The 25,759-nt window shown below is 38.2% G+C and overlaps 1 protein-coding gene across 1 annotated transcript in view; it reads left to right on the top strand.

The window, feature by feature from the left end:
- The window catches only part of POF1B (POF1B actin binding protein), a 39,127-nt gene extending 18,239 nt beyond the window's left edge, over positions 1 to 20,888 (top strand). Inside the window, exons 5-14 of the mRNA XM_029911877.1 lie at positions 9,168 to 9,298; positions 10,267 to 10,294; positions 11,422 to 11,496; positions 13,688 to 13,780; positions 14,779 to 14,892; positions 15,916 to 16,068; positions 16,275 to 16,385; positions 18,161 to 18,289; positions 18,898 to 18,974; positions 20,780 to 20,888. Coding sequence (XP_029767737.1) covers positions 9,168 to 9,298; positions 10,267 to 10,294; positions 11,422 to 11,496; positions 13,688 to 13,780; positions 14,779 to 14,892; positions 15,916 to 16,068; positions 16,275 to 16,385; positions 18,161 to 18,289; positions 18,898 to 18,974; positions 20,780 to 20,888 — 1,020 coding nt within the window. The remainder of the gene's footprint in view (positions 1 to 9,167; positions 9,299 to 10,266; positions 10,295 to 11,421; positions 11,497 to 13,687; positions 13,781 to 14,778; positions 14,893 to 15,915; positions 16,069 to 16,274; positions 16,386 to 18,160; positions 18,290 to 18,897; positions 18,975 to 20,779) is intronic.
- The last annotated feature ends 4,871 nt before the right edge of the window (positions 20,889 to 25,759 follow it).

The following is a 25,759-nucleotide window of genomic DNA, read 5'->3' as shown; positions in this document are numbered from 1 at the left end:
TTGCCCTTCTCTGTAACTTTTCCAATTCTAATATATATTTTTTGAGATGAGGTGACCAGAAATACACGCAGTATTCAAGGTGTGCATGACCAGTTTATAAATTGGTATTACGATATTTTCTGTTTTATTATCTATCCCTTTCCTAGTGGTTCCTAACATTCACTTAGCTTTTTGACTAACACCCATGTTCATCCATCAATATGCCATACACTGATCTTAGCCAACCAAATGGTTAATTTGTTTAACTGTAGCTAGTCTCAGCAGCACTCAGTTTCACCTATGAAGGGTTTTGGCTGTTAACTGGAGTAGTGCCAAATGAATATATATTTAATGTATATTGTCAAGCTAATCATTCCAGCACAGATTTCTCTAACTGTGACAATATTTTCCTTGAAATTAAGAACATTTCTATATTAGTCCCATCCACTGTTACCAGTGTGATTCTGACTGGGAAAGTGCAAAGGAAGACCCTCTATTATGCTTGCTTACCCTTCCCTGTGTCTTTGACCATATCTTTTTTTTTTCTACCCCTTCTTGAAATTTTGCACTAGTGTATCCTTTCTCCTGCTTCATTTCAAAGCCCTTCATAAATCTATCCTATTTCTCTGTCCTCATTTTCTCCTACATCGCCTCCTGCTTCCTCACTGGGCTTCCCTTAGGACTGTTCTTTGTCCCCTTGCTCTGCCAACTTCATACCTTTTCCCATACCATTTGGAAAAGCCTCTCAACATATGTCAGGTGCCCTCCCTTTCCTTCTTCACAAAACTCTACAATATACGTATGTTCCATGAAGCATAAGAGGGGCAGACTTAAATAGCTGTGGAACCTTAACTCTAAATTTCTAGACTTTCAACCATTTAATTTTTGAACATGGGTTCTAAGAAAATTCTTTTGTTCATGATATATATATATTTATTTCACACCTTAAATCACATTACTCCCAAACAAATGTCTTTATTAAGTACTGTGTACTACTACTTATCTTTCTAGTTTGTAAATCAGATCTTTCATCTATTAACTGATCATTCTTCTATTGCAACTTAGGTGTCTCAAAGTTTGACTTGTTGGTTTAGTCACTGTTTATCCTTTTGGGGCTTTAACCAGTCATGCAGTCATACCTCTTAAATCAATATTTTGCCTAAAGGAATAAACAAGAAATTAATTCATCCTCAACCTCTGAAACAGTCAGAAGTCCTCCACAAAGGAGCCATAGTGCCCTGTCAGATTACTTTCTGTCTGCACTTACCAATAAGTTGTTAAATTAATGTGGAAATATACTGAATTGTTTATTTAGTAGCAAAAATTACCACGTAATAAACTTACTATGTTAAACATGCTCTTCCAATGTAATTAAGGAATTAATAAATTCTAGGACTTTCTCTACAATTATTTTAGCATTGTGAATTGCATTTTCTTTTTTGAGAAATAACCGAGGTTATTTTGGTCTGCCTGCAAGATTTTAATAATACATGGAGATCTACCTATCTCATAGAGCTGGAAGGGACCCTGAAAGGTCATTGAGTCTAGCCCCCTGCCTTCACTAGCAGTACCAAGTACTGATTTTTTTGCCTCAGATCCCTAAGTGGCCCCCTCAAGGATTGAACTTGCAACTCTGGATTTAGCAGGCCAATGCTCAAACCACTGAGCTATCCCTCTCCCCTGTTTTAGGAGATCCTACTGGATGATATATGTAGCAGTTCCTGTCCCCAAAAATGTAACATCTAAAAACATTTGACAGTACAATATAATAAAACATTACAGAAGTGGGAGTGGTCTTTGTAGCTGGAATACTTCTTCCTTTTCATGTTCTTTTTTAAAATTAAGGTATAGTACTCATTTTGAGAGTATTTGTTTTGCTTCCTTCCAGAAAGTACTAAAGAAGTTTCTATCATTTAAAATTCAATGTGGAGGAGTGTACACTATTATATTCTATGACTTAATTGGCATATTTGTATAATAATTTTTTAAAATGTAATATCTCGTACCTCTTTAAAATGCCAGCGGTTTTAATAGAGATCAGATTCTATTTACTCTTGAGTTAGCATAATATACTATATTTGTAATACCCCAGAGCAAAGAGAAGGAATGAAACAACTTTTGAGACATCTGTGTTTCATACACTACCTGAGAAATATTTGGAATTATTTCCCCAAGATATAGCAATATAATGTAAACAAAATGCTCTGAAGAGATTAACCATCCATTCATAGATAAGAGTGTTGCATTTAGGGCTGATAATAGTAGTTTTATTATATAAATTTAAATCTTATTTTTTTTAAAGTTTCAGGACTAAATTATTTCTTTTTCTGTTATATTTTAGAATATTATCTTGTATTTTTGACACAAACCAGGATCAAATCACAAACTGAGCTGTTGTTTAGACTTGAACGTTAGCTCCTCGGATATATTTCCATGTTTTTGTTTTAAATAAGAATATCGTGTATAGATTGATACAACCGGAAATGTGTGTAATTCTATACTTCTAACTTCCATTGAAGTTAATGGAACTACTTGCATGAGTTAAGATCAGCAGGATTTGGCTCATGGCTTGTAAAAGTACATAACATAATAGTGTGTGTATGTTTAAAAAAAAAAATCTCCCTGAGCCGTTATGGACTTGATTATGAAATCTTTATTCATATTAGTAATTCCACTGAGGACATTGTCAGTACTCAGGGTACGTCTACACTTACTTCCTGGTTCGGCGGCAGGCAATCGATCTTCTGGGATCGATTTATCGCGCCTTGTCTAGATGCGATAAATCGATCCCGGATCGATCCCGGAAGTGCTCGCCGTCGACGCCGGTACTCCAGCTCGGCGAGAGGAGTACGCGGCATCGACGGGGGAGCCTGCCTGCCGCGTCTGGACCGGCGGTAAGTTCGGACTAAGGTACTTCGAATTCAGCTACGTTATTAACGTAGCTGAATTTGCGTACCTTAGTCCGAAGTGGGGGGTTAGTGTGGACCAGGCCTCAGTTGAGTAAGAGCTAGAGGATTGGGCCCTGAACTTCCATTCATCTTACAGGACTAGACTCTGTGCTTTCAAGATACTTTGCTTAATATCTCTATAATTCTTAAACGAGAATAAAACATAGTGCTATCAGGGCCAGGGCCAGCTCCAGCTTTTTTGCCGCCCCAAGCGGCGAAGAAAAAAACAAACACCCCTTCTCCCCCCGATTTTGCTGCCGCCGAAGTGCCGCCAAAGAGGAAGAGAGGGAGTGAAGGACCCGCTGCCGAAGACCTGGACGTGCCACCCCAATAACGGACAGAGTGCTGCCCCTTTCTGTTGGCTGCCCCAGGCACCTGCTTCCTTCACTGGTGCCTGAAGCCGGCCTTGAGTGCTATGGTTGAACAGTTTCTTAGCGTTTTTTCTATTGCTGCAGGTTCTAAGGTTCTGTCTGTGGTCCTATGTTCACGCTCGCTCTCTCTCTCTTCCCCCCCATCATACCTTTTTCTTCATAGAACAAAGAGAGGCCTTTTTTTCAAATAGGTAAGCCTGAAAGATTAGACAACAGATCTTCTAAATTTGGTAAAAATCAAAATGAACCACCACTGTTTTTAAACAGAGAGTAGGTTGGAATTATTTACTACTTGTTATATATATAAAGTGGATTTGGTTCTGGATTTTGCTCATAGAGCAAACTACACTTATACACACATAATAAAGCTGAAGTTGTATTTCTTCATCCTATCCACTAAGCAAATGCAGTGGCTGTCTCCCTTCACCATTACAATTTAACTTACTGTTCAAAACTTTGGCTGTAACAATTAGACAAAGAAATGCAGGTATGTCTAGGCATCAATCGTGGACTGGACATTTTATGGTGCCCCTACTCGTTATTAATATTCCTCAACATGCTACCAGAATGATTAAAAATATGAAAATGTACTTTTCTCCAGTAATTAAATGTCAGTTAATGTTTGTGCAGCACACTGGTGACATAGAGTGCTGTGGAGCTGCTAAGTGTAACTGTAATTATCTTCTAAAACTGAGGTGGCAAACCAAAAGAGAGTTTTGTTTCACAGAAATTTCTGAAACGTGTGTTCCCATCATTACTCATTTGGCAAAAGATGGCAACATACGGTAAGGGAGTATCTACCTACTCCACCTTGTTTACCAGTTCTGCCAGACAGCAGACAAGAAAACTGATGCCTCTATTTGGCAAAGGTAACAAGCTGCAACTCAATTAACATGTTTAAACATCCAACAGGCAAAGTACATTACATTTTATTCACTTATGCCCAAACCCTTATCCCACTAAAATTAGTGGCAAAGCACCAGTTCATTTTAACATGACCAGGATTTGGCCCTTGCAGAGCTACCATAAGAACCGTAATTGAGCAAAGGTTACAAAGAAAACATAGCAACATATAATAGTAATCAGAGAAAAATCAGTAAAGGCCAAAGACTAGTATAACCCAGTGTAAATACTGGCTCTCGGTCTTCCTCAAACGCCACCTTTTTTAGACTGCTGTTGCACATTGAGCCAATGTTTTCAGAGCACTATCTAGAGAAACTCCAAAATTTCTTTCTTGAGTGGTATCAGCTAATTTAGACCCCCTCATTTTGTATTTATAATTGGGATTATATTTTCCAATGTGCATTACTTTGCATTTATCAGCACTGACTTTCATCTGCCATTTTGTTGCCCAGTCACCATATTTTGTGAGATCCCTTTGTAACTCCTTGCAGTCAGCTTCGGATTTAACTATATCAAGTAATTTTGTATCATCTGTAAACTTTGCCACCTCACTGTTTACCCCCTTTTCCAGATCATTTGTGAATATGTTGAACAGCATTGGTCCCAGTACTCATCCTTGGGGGGCTCCCACTATTTACCTCTCTCCACTGTGAAAACTGACCATTTATTCCTGTCCTTTGTTTTCGATCTTTTAATCAGTTACTGATCCATGAGAGGACCTTCCCTCTTATCCCACGATTGCTTACCTTGCTTAAGAGCCTTTGGTGGGACCTTGTCAAAGGCTTTCTGAAAATCCAAGTACACTATATATCCATTATGTCATCCTTGTCCACATTTGTTGGCCCCCTCAAAGAATCTAATAGACTGGCCAGGTATGATTTCCCTTTACAAAAGCTGTATTGACTCTTCCCACAGCGTGTCATGTTCATCTATGTGTCTGATAATTCTGTTCTTTACTACAGTTTCAGCCAGTTTGCCTGGTATTGAAGTTAGGCGTACCAATCTGTACTTGCCAGGATCACCGCTGGAGCCCTTTTAAAAAATCAGATTACATTAGCTATTCTCCAGGCATCTGGTACAGGGGCTGATTTAAGTGGTAGGTTACATACCACAGTTAGTAGTTCTGCAATTTCATATTTGAGTTCCTTCATAGCTCTTTGGTGAATATCATCTGGTCCTAGTGACTTATTACTGATTTATAAATCTGTTCCAAAACCTCCTCCATTGACATCCCCATCTGGGACAGTTCCTCAGATTTGTTACCAAAAAGAATGACATGGTGTGGGAATCTCCCTTGCATCCTTTGCAGTGAAGACCGATGCAAAGAATTCATTTAGCTTCTTCACAACGGCCTTGTCTTCCTTGAGTGCTCCTTTAGCACCTTGATCATCCAGTGGCCCTACTGATCGTTTGGCAGGCTTCCTGCTTCTGTATCGTCGGTGGCAGGCCTCAGGGAGTTCTAATGCAATATTATACATCTTGATTCAACATAATCAATTCATTGATGCAGCATAGGTGTTAAATTCTCAGATTTTCTTTGTGTAATTTTTGAGCTTTAGTTAATAGAAAGCTGAAACAAGAAGAGATAACTAGCCACAAAAGGAAAAGGCAAGATGAGTTCTAGTAGTGATCCAATAGAGATCTTACTTGGTTTTAAAAAAGAAGAACTAACATTCAGCAATTTTTAACTCGAATTTCACTTTTAGAGCCTAAAAATGCACCACAGTCTTAGTCACACATGGTCAGTATATTCTAATTCATTTTACTGTAAACAAAAAAGAGCAATAGTCGTTGTTTGAATGGTCTACAGGGCTTCTTAAGTAGACCGACACCTGTTGTGTGGCAAGACATTTTATTACCTTCTGAGCTGTAAGAGTGCTCTCTGTTCTGAGATGCTTATAATTCCAAGGCTGAATTTAAGGAAGTAAGGACAGAGTGTCTCCCTGCATTCTTAATCTCCTTCACTGATTTCATTTTAAAATCAGTTTAAACTGGACATTTATCATATTTTTGTATTTATTAAAATTAGTTTTAATGATCTATTACATAATAGTTTTATCATGTGATGATAATCTTTGAGCATAGTCAGCATAAGCACTTCAACGAGAACAGATAAGTGGCTCAGGCAACTTCAAGGTGAGTAGGAAAAAAGAATATAAATTATGTAAGAGCAGAGAACATGACAAAGATGTGTGGAACAGATAAAGCAAGGGGAGGGAGACAAACTTAAAAGGCAGAAGTTTACTCTGGTGACTCATATATTTTCCACGTAGAATTATACAGGAAATGAAACACAGTTCTTTAGGACAGTAATGAAAGTTAACCCTTGCTTGTTAATCTACAGCTTTAGAGAGAAGTTACCTGTCCCTAGCCACTAGTGCCTTCACTCCTACTCCTCCAGATCCTCCCATTTCCCTTTCAATGTGCTGTGCTTTCGTATATAGAGTTAATTAGGAGCATGCCAATTGTAATGAGTGAAATCGTAACCTATGGAGAATTTTGGAAAAGTTAGAGAAGAAGTTTTTTCATAGCACATTAAGGTTAATATTTGTGTGTATGTAAAAAGAAACCGGCATCTCTGAGGTTGAGACACATTCCATTTGTGCTTAGGAAGACATAGTTGAATGATACCTCAGCATTCCATAAAGACTGCTTTTGCAGTGCTGCTGCAGTCAAAAAGGCTATTTGATTGCTTCACAGAATAAATGAAAGATGTCTATGGAAAACAGCTTCAGTCTAGGAGACTGTAGTCATGTGTACTAAATTCTGCAATAAAGAAAAGGAGGTTCTTCTTCGAATGGTGGGTCCCTAGAAGTATTCCAATCGTGGGTGCGCATTCCTGCTATGTTTTCTTAGTAGTGTCCATTGACCTGCACATGTCTCCTTTGTACTCGCAGCCGAGGTTATAATAGGCCGTGCGGGTCAACACCTCTCCAGTTCCTTCTTACTGCCGCATGGCCTGAGTCAGAACTCTTGTTCCTTTGCGCTGTTAGGGTACGTCTACGCTACCCGCCGGATCGGTGGGTAATGATCGATCTATCGGGGATCGATTTATCGCGTCTAGTGTAGACACGATAAATCAGTCCCCGATCACTCTGCCGTCGACTCCGAAACTCCACCACGGTGAGAGGCGGAAGCGGAGTTGACGGGGAGCGGTGGCCATTGATCCTGCACCACGAGGATGCGAAGTGATTAGAAATCGATCTAAGATACGTTGACTTCAGCTACGCTGTTCTCGTAGCTGAAGTTGCGTATCTTAGATCGATTTCCCCCCCCTCCAGTGTAGACCAGGCCTTAGAGAGTGTTCTAGTCTGTTGCATATCGTTCTTGTTTTGTTGTTTTGTTTAGAGCTTACTTTGGTGGATCCTTCCTTTTGTTCTACTTCTCCAACTCCTTTGATACTTTAGCACCACTAGTTTCCTCTTTCTCCAGATTGCAAGTGTATTGTAAACCACAGTGATGGAATAAGTGGTCTTATTTGAGATTCTGGTTCTGTCATTCTCCATCTAAATTGCAGTTTAATTTGCTTGATGAAGAGTCCAGAGCCTATAATCCTTAAAGCATATATTCCAGACTGTCCATGTGTGTGTTAGATTGCATGATTTGAGTTAGTGTAGCTATGGATACTTGAAAGACATTTCCATACACAATATAGTGGAAGCAAAAATCATTAAGAAAATCTGGAAGTTATCAACAGTTTTCATTTTTTGTATTTATTCAGTGAGGGTTTTTTGGTGTGGTTTCTTTCCCCTGTCCCAAATGAATGCTGAAAAGATTTTTTTTCCAATCATTTTTCTCTCCCCTACTTCCGCTGGGCTGTTTAACTTGAATTGTCTGTCGCTACATAGTGTGTTGAGCTCCTGAAGGGGGGATTCCCCCAGGGGACTTAGGCATCTAAGTCCAAAATTCAGATTCTCAAAATTCCCGTGCAGCTGCCACCTATCCCTGTAGGTACTTAAGTTTCCATGGGTGAAGTCTGCTAGGCCCCTAAATTTCTGCTGTTGGGCATCTGCTTGGTTTCCTCAGTCCTGACACCGCTGAGCAGCTCCAAGCAGGGTTCACCATACGCATTCCCCAGATGGTTTCACCTGTGGGGTGCAAACTGGTTAGGGTGACCAGACAGCAAGTGTGAAAAATCAAGATGGGCGGTAATAGGCGCCTATATAAGACAAAGCCCAGAATATCAGGACTGTCCCTATAAAATTGTGAAATCTGGTCACCCTAAAACTGGTAGACATGCTCAGAGGCAGCCTTAGAGCCTAGTGATCGGATCAAGCCCAACACAAAACACACCTGTCTCCAGAGCCTAGGTGCCTGTCTTTGGGGTTGTGAATGCCACTTGGCAGCAGCACACCTAAAAGTTATTTGCTGTAATGCTCAGCCTGAATCCCCCTTGTGAATTCCATCCCGAGTGTCTTCCAAATTCCACGATTACAGAGGCTGCCTTGTATTTTGCGGGGATTCTTTCTTCTAGAAACAGCCGCTTAAAGCCAACTTCAGCTTTACGCAGTCATTCAAGCCCATCTTCCCAGAAGCAGAGTGTCTGTGCTGCCTTTTCAGAGTGCCTGTGGCAAGTGCCTTGGGGAGAACGCTGGGCAATACGCTGTTAGCCAGATAGCTAAGAAGTTGTATGCTAGTAAAGATCCTTAAAGGGGCTGCATGCCTAAGTTGAAATCTCACTGCTGTCTGCTTCTTTATGGATCCTGAGCTGCCAACTAGGGGGAAATTGGGCAGATTACTTCCTCCTCCCTCTGTCATGGTCCCTGGGTAAGCTGCCTCTTCTGAGACACTTTTTTCAGTCCCCCAAGTTTACCCCTTTCAAGTGACAGGCCCAACTCTTCTTTGGGTGGGACCCCCAGTCCAACTGCTCTCTATCTGGGTCTCTGGGTTACACTCCCCTGGTTGTCACCTTAACAAGAAAGACTTCGCTTTTTTTTAACCTTGATAACATTGTTTTCCCCTCCAGGTACACAGTCTTCAAGAAGCTAATGGGCAGCTGGACTCCAGATATTTTGGCGAGCTACTTGCTGAAGTGAACCGCAAGAGCAATGACCTGTACAGCTGTTTACTGCAGCATGTGGAAAAGATAGGAAGAAGGTATTGTAGACCCCCCCCCTCCTTGTGGTGTTCTAGGAATCTCAGGAATGTATACTATGTTAGAGAAAGCAGTGCTGTTTGTTTGAGCTGCATTCTGCAGACAGCTAAAGTTCATAGAGTGCGGTGCATAATAACTTAACTCCTTGAGTGTCTCAAGATGTCAGAAGCCATGCTATTTTATTGAATGCAATGAGTATTTCAAACTGTTTGACTAATGGTCAAGGCACTTTACAGAGTTAAACAACTATGTATCTCCCTTGTCAAGATAATTTAGACAGCACATAGTGCATACTGCAGTGAATATACTGCATGCTCTGACATTTTGCTTTAAGACACAGTCACATTATTGTACTCGCCTGAAGATGCAAAGAAGGAAACTACCCTGATGCCAATGTTAAGTGGCATGCTCTGGATTCAGAGACAGGTTATGTGCTCCATAATGCACAGCATCTATAGGCAAATTAAGCTGCTTTCTATATGTATTATAAACCACTTCTGAAAGAATAATTTGATACTGAATCCTCTCAGGCTGCAGCTATCTTCAAAACAAATTACAAGTTTTTCTAAAATTCCTCATTCTTCTCCTCCCCACCACTTCTTTTCTTGGACTCATTGGGCCATATCTGCCTCCTGTTCAAGCAGTGAAGGTTCTCCAGGAATGAATTTCGCCCAGTCTGTAGAAAATAATAAGATTTTAATAATACTGAGGAATTAACTCATCCAGGTACTGGTTAAGGCATTGACAGTGCTTAGAGCAATTGTAAAGGCTCTCCGATGTTGCTTGGGAAAATAAGAGGCCAGTTGGGCTGACGATAACCCTCCTTTGTTCTGATCCCTAAATTAAAAATGTGATGGAGAGCAAAAGCCTGCCCCATATTTCTTCTCATGATTGGGCGTTTTTTTTCATTCCTTTCAGATCAGCAAGAGACCTGCTGTTAATCTGTCATTTTTGTGTGTGTGTTTTACAGGACACAGGACAATGAATCTACACGTCAAGTAAGCACTCGGAGCAATCCAGTCCAAATGGTCACTATTTGTTGGTAATAACAATGGGGCAGATTCTCAGTTTTGAACTCAATGAAATTATGCCAGTTTACCCCAGCTGAGGATCTAGCCCAATCTGTAATGTAAGGAGGACAATCTTTGATAGTTGTGCACTCCTAGTAAACAGTAGGATTCCTAAATATATCTATAGCAATATGGTTTTAAATATGATGTTTTTAAACATGTATATTTAAATAATTTGTACCATTATTTAGTAGCTTATGAGGGGCAAACATTAAAACTTTTTTCCTGCGTATTTGCCTGTAAAACTGACCAGATAGGTAAAAACCTGGATAAGATGTGTGTCCCTTAAAAAGCTTCCCACTGTAACTACTTAATCATATATCACTTTCATCCTCCCACAAATGCAGCAGCTGTTTTTAACAACACTGCACAGTCTTTCTCCACAGGAAGTGAAGTGTAATATTGTCTCCAAAAGAACTTAAAGGGAATTTAGATTGACAAATGCAGACAGACAGATTAGTGAGTTACAATCTTTAACTGCTATGATTCTGTTGGAATTTGGCCAAGTGGATCACGGGCAGAAATTGTAGTTCAGTACTAACTTGGTGGAAAGAGTGCCACTTATTAAATCATGTATAGCATGTCCTGCAGCATGTAGGTCATTCTAGTCTCCATCGACTTACTGACCAAGTCTGTCCATACTTAGCATGTAGGATTTGATTTGATCACATCACATCACACGCTAGTGTAGCTGCAACTCAGTGTAACTTTTATTTCTCCAGAATAGGAAAATAATTGTTTATTATTTCTAAAATAATACACATTTTAAAATTGACACACTTTTTGCTTATTCATCAGCAAAAAATAAATATGCTTCAAACTTATGTGTCTCCATCTAAATTAGCTTTATATACAATATAAGATATAAATTTTGGAAGTTTTCTGGATATAACTTGATCTGTGTGCATGCCATTTCTCAGAGTTTTCTGTCTTTCTCATATTTTCCAAGCAGTAGAGTAATTTAATAAAGAGATCACATTGTGATATGCAGGAAGAATTCTTATTTAAGATATCGAAGCCAACAAATTGGTTTGTTTTTCTATCTTCATTATTAGGTAGAAGATATTGAAGGTTTGATTCCCAAAGGATTGTCAGAGTTGACAAAGCAGCAAATTCGCTATCTCCTGCAGGTATGCAAATGGAAAATATTACTTGCAAATCTACAAAAAACATAGTTAATTTGAGGCAGTTAGTGTTTGCCTTACACCTGGAAGCACAGATGTCTTACACATTTTTATTCTATCTAATGTAACTATGAATATTATTCCTATAAACATCTAATCCTTTTTTGAATCCTCCTAAGGGTTTGGCCTTGATGTCTTGTGGCAGTCATTTCCACAGACTAATTACTTTTTTTACACTATTCACATTTCCTCTTATCCGTTTTAAATCTCTTGCCTTTCAGTTTCATTGGAAGTCTCCTTGCCTTATGAGGACGGATTAAATAGGAGCATCTGGATTACCTTGTCTGTACCTTTCCTTATTTGGTCATACTTTATATTAAGAAGTGATTAATAGATATTTTATTAAATTGTTAATTGTTATAGTTCAATAGATCTTATTGATTGCTTACACTCATGTTTTGTAACCACCTATAACACCATCTGATGACCATCTATAACACGTACTACTCATGTCTGTAACTTGCTTATGACATCTATTAATAACTTAACACTTTATAAACCATTTGTAAGTGAATCTTAATATAAAGTGTGCCTCACTTTTTTGTATACCTCTATCATGTTCTCTCTTAGTAATCTCTTCTAACAGTCCCAGTCTCTCCTTTTGTCACTTATCTTTGGATCCCTTTAGCCAGATGTTTCTGGATATGCGGTGATCAGAAAAGAACACAAGGTTCCAAATGAAGGCATACTATCTTTACATAATGGTGTAATATTCTCAGTATTTTCTTTCCCATCCTTTATACATTTTAGTAGTATGCTTTTCTGACCACTGTTGTGAAATGTGCTCGGTCAGAACTGGAACAACAGCTTAATTCACGTGGCATTGCTGAGGAATTGTAGTATAAATGTTATGTTTGAAGCCCCCTTTTAGTGATAGCTGCTGCAGGGGCAGCAGGTGGAGTAATGCGGGAGTACCATGTGCTCGTGGATGCTACTCTAAAATACTATTTTGATACCTGTAGTCAAAATAACAGCCCATCCTGATTTTTATTTTACACAAAGGTATTTCTTTCAATTAAAATTGCTAGCGTTAATCTTGTGTGTTACAAAACACTTTTATTAACTTGAACTAAGAAGAGATGTTGGGAATTCTGTGAAAGAAGCTTTCAAAAGTGCTGTGTATTAATAAGAAAAATAAAGTAGACAGGGAAACATGATCCATTTTGATCCAGACATGAAAAAGACCAGATTACAATTTTTACTATATAAATGCCAAGCCTTCAGTGATAATCCCAAGAGTCATTGATCCTACCGGTAACTAGAGCTGTTTTTGTATCCTTTAAAGGAAAACAATTTGACTCTTCACCATAACTTTAAAACAGACTTGTTGCACCATGAGATACTGCAATAACATATAGTTTTAATATGAACAGGCCCAGAGCACCACCACTTGAATGTATTAACAATTAAAAAAGAAGACCGCCAATATGGCATTACTAAGCACTACTGCGTCTCTTTTTGCATATAGCTGACTCCTTTTAAATCTGTTTTGCTTTTCCCTACTAAAGGGAGGAGCTGGTGTTTTTATCTAATGGTTTTTGTCCTTGGGGTGAAAGCTTAGTTTAGCATATCTCAAAGAAGATGAATCACTGGTGTGTGCTTTCCCAGGAGTGGTGACTAATGGTGGTGGTTTTTTTTTTTTTTTTTGGTAATTGCTCTAATTCTGAATGCTCTAAACTCACCATATAGCTGAAAATCGGAAATATCAATGTTATTTTTCCCTTCCCACTGTGAGCATATATGAAACTCTTTATTTCTCTTGTTCTTTCTTAGTTGGAATATTTATTTTGTCCTGCATTATGAGGCAATAATCTAAATAATTTTGTGTAACTGACAGATAGTGTTGTTTTTAGTGAATGAAAAAGTCTCATCCTTGTAGACATGGATTCAGATTTCAAGGTACAAGTGACATTAGCAGCTCTTTAATTATAGAAACAGAATTGTGTTAGCTGCAGAGTAATGTAATTTCTAAGTTTGCAATTATCTAACACGTGTCTCTAAACAGATTTGCAATAAATCCCATACTGTTAAACTAAAGACAATCAGTTTTACTATTCTTGTTGTTTTGTTATTTTCAGTTATTGTCAAAGATTATATCCCACAAAGAAGCTGAAACCAATCCTTTTCTTTTTTCTAGATGAGAGTGACATCCGATAAATCACTGCGACTTGTACTTTCCACTTTTGGCAGTTTGCGCGAGGAGCTTTGCCATCTACAAGATGACTTAGGGGTAGGTCATTGCAAAATTTAGATTCCATTGCCTAATCTCTTTGGGTGGTTGATTTGAAGGCCAAAGGGGACCATTATGATCATCTAGTCTGACCTCCTGCATAACTCAGATCTGAGTTTGTTACATTACATTGTTTGAAGTATTTGCAAGAATCAGCTTTAGTACATAAAGAAAAATTTAGACTAGACTAGTATCTTGTCCCAGCAGCAAACTCCAGTGCAGTTACCACTGTTGCATGATGACTTTCCCTTAATAATTAGCTGTATAGGTAATTGCCTGTTTTGATGAAGGATACTCTGATACCAGGATGATGTGGAAGACAGGACAGCAAAATAATAAACCTATATATACTGTGGAGGATTTATATCTACCCTTACTTGATGGTGCTTAACTTGAACACATGTAAAATTATAAAGAACAGAAATACAAAAAACAGAACCCAAAGTATTCTGTTGAACAGAATGAGACAGGAGCCAGAGCTTTCCCAGGGGCTGGCCAAAGACCAAGGAATGAACCTCGAAAGGAACAAAGGACCATCACAAACCTCACCACCTTCCACTCTAAGTGAAAGGTGCATTTCTTTGATCTTGCCTTCTCTAACATATATTAAAAAAATCCATAACACTCCACCACACACACTTCTTCCCCTGGGGGAAGGATGAGAGAACAAACGTGACATATGTTAGTCATGTTGTTTAATGCACTACTATCATGAGATGAAAATCTATATAGAAAATAATGTAACCATGGACACTTTGGGCTAAGTGTGCAGTATTGTAACAGAGCAAACAAATCAAGAATAGTATTTAAAGTGTATCCAACAAAACAGATTTAGAATTAAGTACACATTTTGGGGTTTTGTTTCATTTAGTTTGACTTTATGATGAGCTGATGAATTAAAATAATTTATCTATTTCTTTTAAAAATAAGGGGATCATTTTCTTATTTATACTGACAAATTATAGAAGCTATTCATAACAAGTACTTTTGTCTCATAGAAATTGGAAACTGACAAGATGTTACTAGAGAAAGATCTGGCTTTTAAAGAATCTCAGGTGAAGGAGTATGAAACACTGTTGGCATCTGTGAGAGAGAATAATCGCCAACAGCAGGTACATTCATATATTTATTTTGAACAAATTTACTATCCCCCAAGAATTCACACTTAGAATAAATACTGAGCTCTATGAACAACTTTCACAAATCTATTCTTGGTATAACACCTTCCAACAAAAAGGAGATAAGTTAGAGATCAGCATTCTCTGGAACATGTGAATGTGTTGTTCTGAACAACTTTATACAGTACTGTTACTGGAGATGTTCAGGCATCTAACACATAGGGTTCTGGCTAGGAAAATAAAGGGTCCAATTCTCATTTATACTAAAGCCCCATATGCTGCTCTGCCCATGATATGAAGCCTTAATATGGATCCAAATAATTTTTTCTACTTTAATTTTTAAAAATATATTTGTGTGTGTTTAAAAAATTTGTATCTGTCAGTTGCATGTGAATGAGATCTGGAAATGTGTTCTGTGTAGGATATGGTAATTGCCAAAAATATCATAATTCATAGCCATTCTAGCAGAAGCAATATGTTGAGGCTGCTAGTAATTTGTTTACAATTTTTTTAGTAATGTTCCACGTACAATTGAAGTTGTTGTCCGCCTGTGAAAGCCAATTAAGAATTTAGCCCACTATATCAAATAAAGATTGGGGGTAGGGAATTTTGTCCAAAACTAGTGATTTTGACGAACTTCCTCGCTTGAAAAATCCAGTGCTAAGGTTCATAGCTTCTTCTAGAGTGAAGTTGGGCATTCTAGGAGGTAGACCAAACTCTTGCCACACATGCTTACACCAACACTGGATACAGTTTATACACTAAAGGCCTGGCGCAGGGAGGTGCTGACTGCCTTTAATTCCCATTGATTTAACAAAAGTTAAATATGTGCAGCATCTCCCCACAGCCGGCTCTCCAGCTGATATGAATCAGCTATGAATAAAGTTATGTAGGACAAGAAGTTAAAAAATGGCTCCCCATAAGTAACTGTATACCCAAAACTGAGCTTTGCTCAGACAATCCTTGAGACTACCTCACTGACCATATCTAAGAATTTTTTGTGTGCTGCTTTCATAGCAAGGACTCAGAGACAGTGCTTCAAAATGTCGTTCATTGGAGGAACAGATCATCTCTCTCCGGTATGCTGAGGGAGAGAAGGACTGTCGGTTAAAAGAACTGGAATACTGCAAGCGTGCCTTGGAACAAGAGATCCAGAACCTGAGAATGCAGGTAATGGGTTTTTTATGTTCCTGTCAATATTTTTTCACTCATAAATCCAGCTGCACTAGATTTAGAATTCTTTAGAAGGTGGACATGTAAAGATAATTTTAATACAGAGCAAACTTGTTTTCTCATCTGATGATACATACTTTATATCCTTATAACTGTATTAAACTGTATAATAATTAAGAGTGCTATAATTTTATTTTGCATAGACCTGTTCTAATCCAGTGATACAAACCACCACAGATGAGCTCTCTAGTCGTTACGTGGAGATGATTAACAACCTGAGAGAGGATAAAGATAGAGAGATCCGCAATCTCAGGGTATGTTGGTTATCTTATAACATATACATTCATAATCATATATGGATTTCTGAGCAAAGTATGGATATAGGAAAGTGGCAGGTTCCATTTTCAAAATTACAAAATGGAAAAAGCTTATACCAACCAACTATACATACTTCAGGTATTTTGTGGTTTGAAATTAGAGATAGTGGTTTCCGTTTTGGACCCACTGAAATCCTGGCCTTATTGTTCACGTTGTGTTTGGTTTATAACTAAAAGTTCACTCTCCAGAAGCAGATTTTACAGACTCTTTTCTGACTCCAAACGGGGTTGGCAGTTTTACTACACATTAGAGACTTGTGAGTTGAGCATAAACAAAAGATTCACGTATCTTGAGGGGATGCAAAAACTAACCAGAAAGGCAGCTTTCATAAAATAAGACAGATCCTGATTTAAATTGTACCTATAAAACCTCTGTCACATCAAGGGTACTGTATTTATATTTGGCCTGCCTAGAGATCATTCTAACTTGTGCTGTAATTGATAACCAAAAGAATTTACCAGAGCATGCTGAGTTTCATAAACCTACTGATACCAAACAAAATAAAAGCACCAATGAACTACTAAAGTAATAGTGTTAACTAGGAACCACTCCATTGCACCAAAAAGGAGCTAAAATCATTTAATTGAAGTTGACCTATTCTTGAGTCTCCCTGAACATTTTTTTAATATTCATCTGGTTATTTTAGTGTAGTTTCTTGCTGTGTGAGAATCCACACAAACATAAGGGGATGACATCTAAAGCGCTGACAAATGTACCAAGTGGACAAACTGGAAATACAAATCTTTTTTCCCTTTTATTTCTGTTAGAGTACTCCAAGGTATTGTACCAATAGCAGATATAAAACTTTATTTAAAACTTTTAAATAAAATTTGGATTTTTAAGTGTATTATCCTTTTATTACTTGAGGAAAATCCTTCATTTTCAGAGTCGTGTCCAGGACTAGTCACACAGACAGAGGACCATACTTTCTGTATTCATATATTCAGGGTCATGATCGTTATTTAGGCTTCTAGACACTACCATAATACAAATCTTAAATAATTATAAAGTAACAGAAAACAAACAGCAGCAAAACATGGGAGAAGTAGTGCATTAAATAAAATAAATCCAAAAACTGGATAAAATTAGCTTAATTCTAGTTTAAAGGTGGCCAGCAAAGGAGGAAAAAGTTGGACTTTTTGCCATTTTAGTTCATTATATTTTGAAAAGACCTGAAAAGCTTTGTGTGTGTTTTTGGTGGTTTTTTTTTTTTTTTTACCTTTTTCTTTTTAAAAAAAACCATAATATCAGTAATTCAAGTTTAGTGTTCCACAGTTTTGACAGAAGATGCTGTTGGGGATCTAACTTTTAACTAAGCCATCTTTTCTCCTGTACAGGTGTGTGTGAGAAAAAGGTGTTAACTAAAAACAAACCGAACAGTTTTAAACATATGAATAAAATCAGCTTCTCCTGTCAATCAAGTTTAATTATCCGAATTCTACCGGTTCTCCAGTTGCCTGTAGCACCTTTCAGAAAAAACAACATAGACAAACTTGAACTTCCTCCTTTTCTTTTCCCCCCCCCCCACCCTCCCCATCAAAATAAATAAATTAAAATTCAGATATTTCTGAAACATAAAGCAGCAAAAAAAAAAGGGGGGCACAACTCCATTGTTTGTTCATTGTGGGTCAGCTTTATTTAAGATATGTAGACTTCAGAGCTATTCTTTTCCTTAGATTCCTTAGCATGTGTATAACTATTTATTTTAAAGTCGCAGCTAAACCAGTTCCAGCAAGATATTTCAAGAAGAGATGGAAGTAACAGTGACTTCCAGATGAGGCTGCATGAACTTACTTCAATGTTAGAAGAGAAGGAGACTTTTATTAAACAGCAGCAAGAGGTAAAAGAGTGTTCATTTGTGCTGCAGTTTTATAAAGTCTATTATAACTCTTACCCTGTTGCGGACCATAAGAACATTCAAATTTTAACTGTGTAAATCATTAGAATTTAAGGTGGAAGAGAGAGAGCGGGTGGGGTAGAGAAGATCTGCCAAGATAAGAAATCAGTGGTGCTGTTTCCTTTAATTGCTCTGCTACATGTAAACTATAAGGCTTTGGTTTGCAGGACATTTCTTCCATCTATAACTATAAAATTCCTCTGTAAGAATCTTTAATACTTATCAACAGCTGCCCCTTCCTTTCCTCCATGCTAAGTGGATGCCAGTGGACTCTATGAGCATGCTTCATAGAGAGGGGAGTTCTGCCACCTGTTCAACCTTTGTGTCTCCTGAAACAGGAGTAAGTTTTTGCCCAACCCCTAGTAATAACATTGACTGTTAGGTAGAGCCTGTAGGCCTTTCTGTGACCCAGTCTATTGGAATAAAACTTTATTCCATTGTGTTTAACCTTAAGGTTAAAAGGTGTTTAACCTTAAGTATTTTCTTGTGACTTTAGAGTTAACATTTAGTGAAGAGTTCAGAATTACCATTTTTATTTTTGTTTTCTCTAGGAACTCTTTAGGTTGAAGCAAGAAAGATTCTCATGCAATGAATCCACAGGTGTAACAAAGTCTATCATCACAAAAAAGTAATGTAGCAATACAATTCTTTTTTAAAATGTTTTTTAATTTTCATTTCATTTAAATTTCATTTAATTTTCAGTAATTATACTGGTTTTCGCAGAAGCAGTTGCCTGCAAATGTCAGGTTACAAGATTCTCTTTTAAAATGTTTATTTAATAACAATGCTTAGAAAAAACTCCAGAAAAATGTCTGGAGAGGATGTGCTTTATATAGTCCCACTGACCATTTTAATGAAGTGTTTGGCGGATGTGAAAATAAATGAGTGTGTTCCTTCTTCTGAATCTCACTTGATAAACTAAACCTTAGAAGGTTGTATATGTCTGAGAAATACCACTGTTCTATCCTATTGCACTTCTTATTCAAAACGTGTATTTATGGCCAGAAAACTATCAGAATAAATATGGCAACCTCCATCCTTATGTGAATGCTGATTTAGATTTGCTTGCTTTAGGGATAAAAAATATGTACTACTATTTTGCTCTTCAGAGGTTGACATAAGGCATCGGTGGGAGCAAGGCTGTAGTGTAAACACTGACATAAGCTGCAAGGGCCCCATTACACCTCCACGAGAGGCGTAGGACTTATGCTGGTGTAGTTAGGACGTTGGCTGTCTTGTCAATTTCACGGCTCCGTGAAATTCACAAGAAAGCTGGCTCCCCACCCAGGCTGCTCCCTGGGAGCACAGCAACTGACAAGAGTCCGGGTGCGGATCTCCCTGCCAGAGACAAATAGCCCCAGGAGGCTGCCCTCCCCCCGCTCCTGGCAGGGAGTTGCATGGAGCTGAAATCCCTGCCTCTTAGCCTCAGGCACTGCCCCTCTTCAGTCAGTGGAAGCATTCCTGGTGAGGATGCACACCACTGACAGAAGGAGGGTAGTGTGGACATCAGCCACCGTGGTAATTACTGTGGTGGCTGTAAGTTGCGTAACATCGGACATGTCTACACTACAATCTTAAGTCGACCTGAGTGAACTGGGCTCTCTTCTGAATTGTGTAACAATAAACTTTAAAGGGGTCACTGCTTTTTTTTTTTTGTGCCTTTTTTTTTTATTAATCTTAAAGTATACCTTGTTTGTGTATGGGTGTGAAGGCTGGAGATCGAGCTGTATTAATTTATGAATACTGTATGGCTACATTGGGTTATGGGAAGGTTTACTCTAAGCATGCATTGGTTTAGTTAATAGCAGTGCTCTAAGGAAACAAGCAGGAAGGTAACAGAGTGGATTCAGATAAAACACCTCCTGGCAAACTGCTCTGAAAGTTAAGAAACAACATGAGAGCTATGATGATGCATCATGCAGGATCCAGCCAAAGTTGCAGCTGTTTTGCCAAGGCTAGGAACACACATGTCAAAAGAACAGTAAACAGTTAAAAACAGTCTGTACTGTTGCCATTTATTTTTTTGGCCTCTGCAACTGTATGCCTGTGTCTTTGAGCATCCCTTAATGCTAATTAATGGGTGTTGGACATAATCATGGCATATAGTTTGTAATTAGTAATGAGCGTTTGGCTTTAAAAAAAAAAAAAAAGGTAATACGTGTGGAAACACTTCTAAAGTGGATGCCTTTGAGGAGAAAGAAAATTTTGGTTGGTAACCAGTTAACTAAAGCCTTTTAAAAACTATGTTTTAAATATTTACTTAACTCTTTTTAAACAAATCTGGGTGCGATAACTAATCTAGAAATGAGTATTGTGGGGGAAAGGTAGAATTTGGTCCTCCAAGGCAAGATACTGCTTTGGACATAGGTGTTTAGAAAGCTTAACAGAGACATACAGTATTCCACTTACAGTTTTGCACAACTTTTTATACAGGTACATGAACCAATATCCAATCCTTGGTCTCCTGTCTGATGACTACATGGTTTCATCACCAGTTAGACAAACAGAGACTATTGTAATTGAGAAGACTGAAGCAATGTAGAAACATGTAAGCTATCCATGTTAGTTATATACCATTTCTTGTTGTCGATGTGCAGGTTCAGTACTCTAAAGAAGCCAAAAATGGGCTTGTAAAAAGCATTATTTCAACAAAACCTATTTTGGAGGCTTCTTTTCTATTTCAGTAAATAAAGTAGCAAAATGAGCAATGAGTCAGTAAGAACAGCCTTGAGAATGTTTCATAATCGACAAGTACAGTGACATTTCTAAAAATGGTCTATGCATGTTAGTGAAGAATAATAAATAGAAACAGCCTTTACTTTACTTGTACCTCATATCTTACAACCCTACTTTTAGCTTTTGAAAGGGTTACAGTTTTTATTGATATTACACCATAAGAAGTACTGAAAATGTGCTCTATTTTCTGTTATCTCTAATAGGATGTACCACACCCTCAATAAACTAGTAGGGTGAGTGAATAAGAGGCTCTTGTACAAAACTCAAAGTCCAGGGACTCTGGTGGCTTCAAACCATCTTTATGCCCTCTGAAGTCTGGGCTGCTCTTTTGGCACTGGAGTCTGGTATAACTGAGACAGTTACAAGCAGCTTCAGGGTTGCCCCACAGCATTGCCTGGAATTCCTGCTTGCTGTAAACTAAAGCCCCCACCCCTCCCACTACATATAATCTCCAGGGCTTCTGAGGGGATCCTCAGCAGCCAGCCTTACACAGTGCGTGAGGAGTCCTCCACCAGTTGGAATCAGCATTGGTTTTAGGGCCCTTTTACAATAGGTGGAGCAGTGCATAGGGCTTGCTTTTGGATACAAGTAGTTTGCAGACAAAGATTCCTGGGGAGCAGTACTTTAACCCTGAATATAAATAATAAATATACACCCAGCACCGTAAACTTAGCTGGCACTTCACACAGACAAACCAGTTCCTTTCACTGAAGAAACAAACACATGACAGGTAGGAACGATTAGTGGGTTTTAAAGAGAGAGTGGAGAGCATGGTAGGGGAGAACAGGGAGGCTGTTCCTGCTGTAGGGGACACCATAGGAGTAAACTCAATTCTGAGTACAAGGAGATTAAGAGAGGATTGAGAGGGGAAAGGTGGTGGTAGAGGTGTAGAAATTTTTTTTTTTTAAATCGATAAGGGCAGGAAGCTGGAATTTGAAATGAAAGATAAAAGTCCGATGTTTGAGGTGGGCAGGGTGAAAGTGTTTCTAACCCTTCTCACCAAAACACTCCTGCAGAGAGACCACACAGGTAGAGATTGATCATCTCTCACTTTGCATAAGGTAATGTATAGTCAGGTGTTTAAACAAGAGGGAATTTTAGTAACTGAATATGGAAGCAGCAGCAAAAACAGAAAGACCAGAGGAGTTGCCAGTGAAGATGAAAGCAGGAAGTGGGATTAGAGGGAAAAATTAACAAGTTAATTTTGTAGAGACGGAGTTTGAGATGGTGGCTGGACATAAAAGCAAATTTGAATGAGGGAAGAAAATGGGGAGTAGTTCTAAAAAGGGAAAGTAATAATGGAAGACTAGGTTTTTCGTACTTATTAAATCATCATCAAGCCTAAAGGAAATCCAGATGTAACAGGGCATGCAACTAAGTTCAAGCCTGGGTACGCAAAGATGTACGTTTAAAGAAGTCACAAGGGGGAGTTGGAGCCTGTTTGAAAGTTAAACATGTTTGTTTATTTCACTACAGGAGAGAGAGTACTATAAGCTGAGAGAAATTTTGAGTTTTTATCTCCTGCAAACACCAGAACAGCTCCCTAAATGAAAAATCCCTCCCACACTTCAATGGGAGCAGGATTTCACCCCTTAAGTCAACGGCACCAGGTTTTCACCCAAGATCTTTATACAGTAGCACCTCAGAGTTACGAACTGACCAGTCAACCACATGCCTCATTTGGAACTGGAAGTATGCAATCAAGCAGCAGCAGAGACCAATAAATACAGTACTGTTAAATGTAAACTACTTAAAAATATTTTTTTTTAAAAAGGGAAAGGAGCATTTTTCTTCTGCGTGGTTAAGTTTTAAAGCTGTATTAAGCCAATGTTCAATTGTAAACTTTTGAGAGAATATCCATAACATTTTGTTCAGAGTTACGAACAACCTCCCTTCCCAAGGTGTTCATAACGCTGAGGTTCTACTGTAGCAGGTTTCAGTTGAAAAGAAATTACTTTACTTAAGTTACAAACCTACGACAATATAGGTTTATACTAGTAGTGTTTTATTTTCAACTTCACCTGTAACATTACAAATGCTACTGTAACAACAGATGAGGCAGTGTATTTCAGTTACCACAAAAAATTATCAGCATTTAAGCAAGTTTTTGTCACTGAAATGTGGTGGTGGGTATAGGTAAAATTTTCAAAAGCACCTATGTGCTCATTACTGCAGTTTTAAAAAATAAATAGCAGTTGAGTAGCATGCTACCATGAGTACCAGAATATTTAAACCTGGGTGCTTCAAGTTAGGCACTGAATGGGAACTAAGGCTATTCACTTTGGTATCTGAGTCCCCTGGAAAGTCAGATACCTATTATATAAAAACCACCATGTTCCTTGCATAGACTTATTTGTAAACACTTGTACATGTACAGCAAAATTTTTACATATGTGAAATCTAATGTGATGTTTGTTTTGTGACAGGAATAACTTCCACTCAATTAACTGCTTATTTCTTTTAGGAATGAGCAGCTGGGACCGCCACTGGATCTGTTCAAAGGCGCTCATACCAAATGACTGTAACATTGCTTTACCTGCTGCTGTTTTTCATCATTAAAAGGTTCAGTCTAATATTTAGAACCAGGCCTTTCCCTGAACCCGTCTAAGCTGTATGTGTTAAAGACACACAGTGGGAAATAATGGATTGTGAAAAGCAATGGCTGGCCTTACTCAAAGCAAGCAATTAACTTCTATCTGATGAAGAACATGCATTTTTCATAGTCTGCCCATTACCACCACTGTGTCGTAACACACACAATACTAACATTACGTGCAGTTAAATCCCAGACACTACATTCTCTATGGAGATGAAAAGCAACATACCATTTATGACGTTCAGTCATTCCAGACCACATTGAGTAAAGGGGTATTTTCCATTCCTCTGTCTGTCTTGCTGCATTACTAAGGAGAGGTCCAAAAACCCCACCTATATTTAGATTGCATGTTGGCTTTTTCTCTGCATGCATGGTGAAGAATAATTGTCATAACAGTTGTGAACGGCAGAGACAAAATTACATCGATTACAAATGACAGGGTAAAGTTTGACATATATCTCTGTGGTAAGCACGTCAGCATTTCTTGCAAGGGTGGCACTCATGATTTTGATACATTTAAGTGTTTACAAGATTTTCTAGCAGTAGAAACTGGTACCGCTATTTTAAAGTGTTACTTTATAACTTCACGGATCTTAGGGCTTGTCTATACTTACGCGCTGGTTCGGCGGCAGGCAATCGAACTTCTGGGTTCGATTTATCGCGTTTTGTCTGGATGCGATAAATTGAACCCAGAAGTGCTCGCCGTCGACTCCGGTAATCCTGCTCGGCGCGAGGAGTACGCGGAGTCGACGGGGGAGCCTGCCTGCCGCGTCTGGACCGCGGTAAGTTCGAACTAAGGTACGTCAACTTCAGCTATGTTATTCATGTAGCTGAAGTTGCGTACCTTAGTTCAAATTGGGGGGTTAGTGTAGACCAGGCCTTAGATTGGTTCCAATCCTGCACTTATCTCTTCTCATCTGTCCATACTGAGATCAAATGCTAAGTGCAGCCAGGAGGTGTATCTAGAACTAATGGAAATTTAATCAGTGAAGTTTACATAAAAAAAAGCACACATAAAAATTATGATCTCAAAATGGCATGAGAAATTCTAGAAGTAAAAGTTACCTCTCTGAAAATTTCTCTACATAAACTAACCAAAATGTTTTAACTTGGGAGCAACTCCATCCAAGATAAACTCCCTCCATCCAGCTCCTCAGTGCTGGGCCATAAGTGATGAGTACTAATTTTGCAGATATATTTTATGAAAAACAACATCTATAATTTGGCAAAATAATCTTGTAAACTTTTAAATTTAAGGCAACTAAGTTTTTAAAAAGTGCATTAAAGATCATATGAATAAGTTTTTGATTGAACCTTTATAAACTGAAAAACAGCTGTGACTATTTGTACCAGGCATAGTTTAAGATTCTTGAAATTTACTTGTAAATCAAAATTTCAAGAATGTGGCGTATACATTTTTTTTATATTGGGAAAAGTAGAATGAAAATAGAGCTTGGGCTATATTCTGTTGTTAATGGAGCAAAATTCCCACTTGATTCAGGACCACAGAATGTGTCCCAATGATTTTGGTGTAAGAGATAAAATAGAAAAAGAAGTAATTTGAAGCAATGGGGTAAGGTTTGAAAATATATATATATAAAAAAGAAGATACTGGGAGGAGAGGAATTAAGGGATCTACAATACTTAAATAGGTGCTAGCTTTTAAATGCTTTTGTAAAGGTTTTCCTTTTCTATTTTTCTGTGGATTGATTTAGTTATAGGAACTTGGAGTCCATTTTATATCCATACAGATGGTCAATATATATGTTGGTGAGAGTACTTGTGACCTATGGGTGATAATAGCTGGGAAATAAACATTCTTTGTCTATTAATAAAATATCGTGTGCAAGTTTAATTTCCTGTTAACAAAACCTTACAGCCATGCGCCCATCTGCTTTAGAAAACATCTAATGCCTATCGTTTAATTCTTTAGATACATTAATGGCTCTAATCGGCTAGGCTACTTCATGCTACATTTTTATTTAACACTGTTACTAGACCCCAAATCCTCCATGCAGGATCTAAGGGGAGGAGGCAGAGTACGCTCAAAGGCACTCAGGGGAGAGAGCCAGGCATAAAGC

Source organism: Terrapene carolina, unplaced genomic scaffold, assembly GCF_002925995.2.
Source record: "Terrapene carolina triunguis isolate 2854851 unplaced genomic scaffold, T_m_triunguis-2.0 Scaffold131, whole genome shotgun sequence".
NCBI lineage: Eukaryota > Metazoa > Chordata > Testudines > Emydidae > Terrapene > Terrapene triunguis.
The sequence above is the reverse complement of the archived record's forward strand: the minus strand, read 5'-3'. Positions and strand labels throughout refer to the sequence as shown.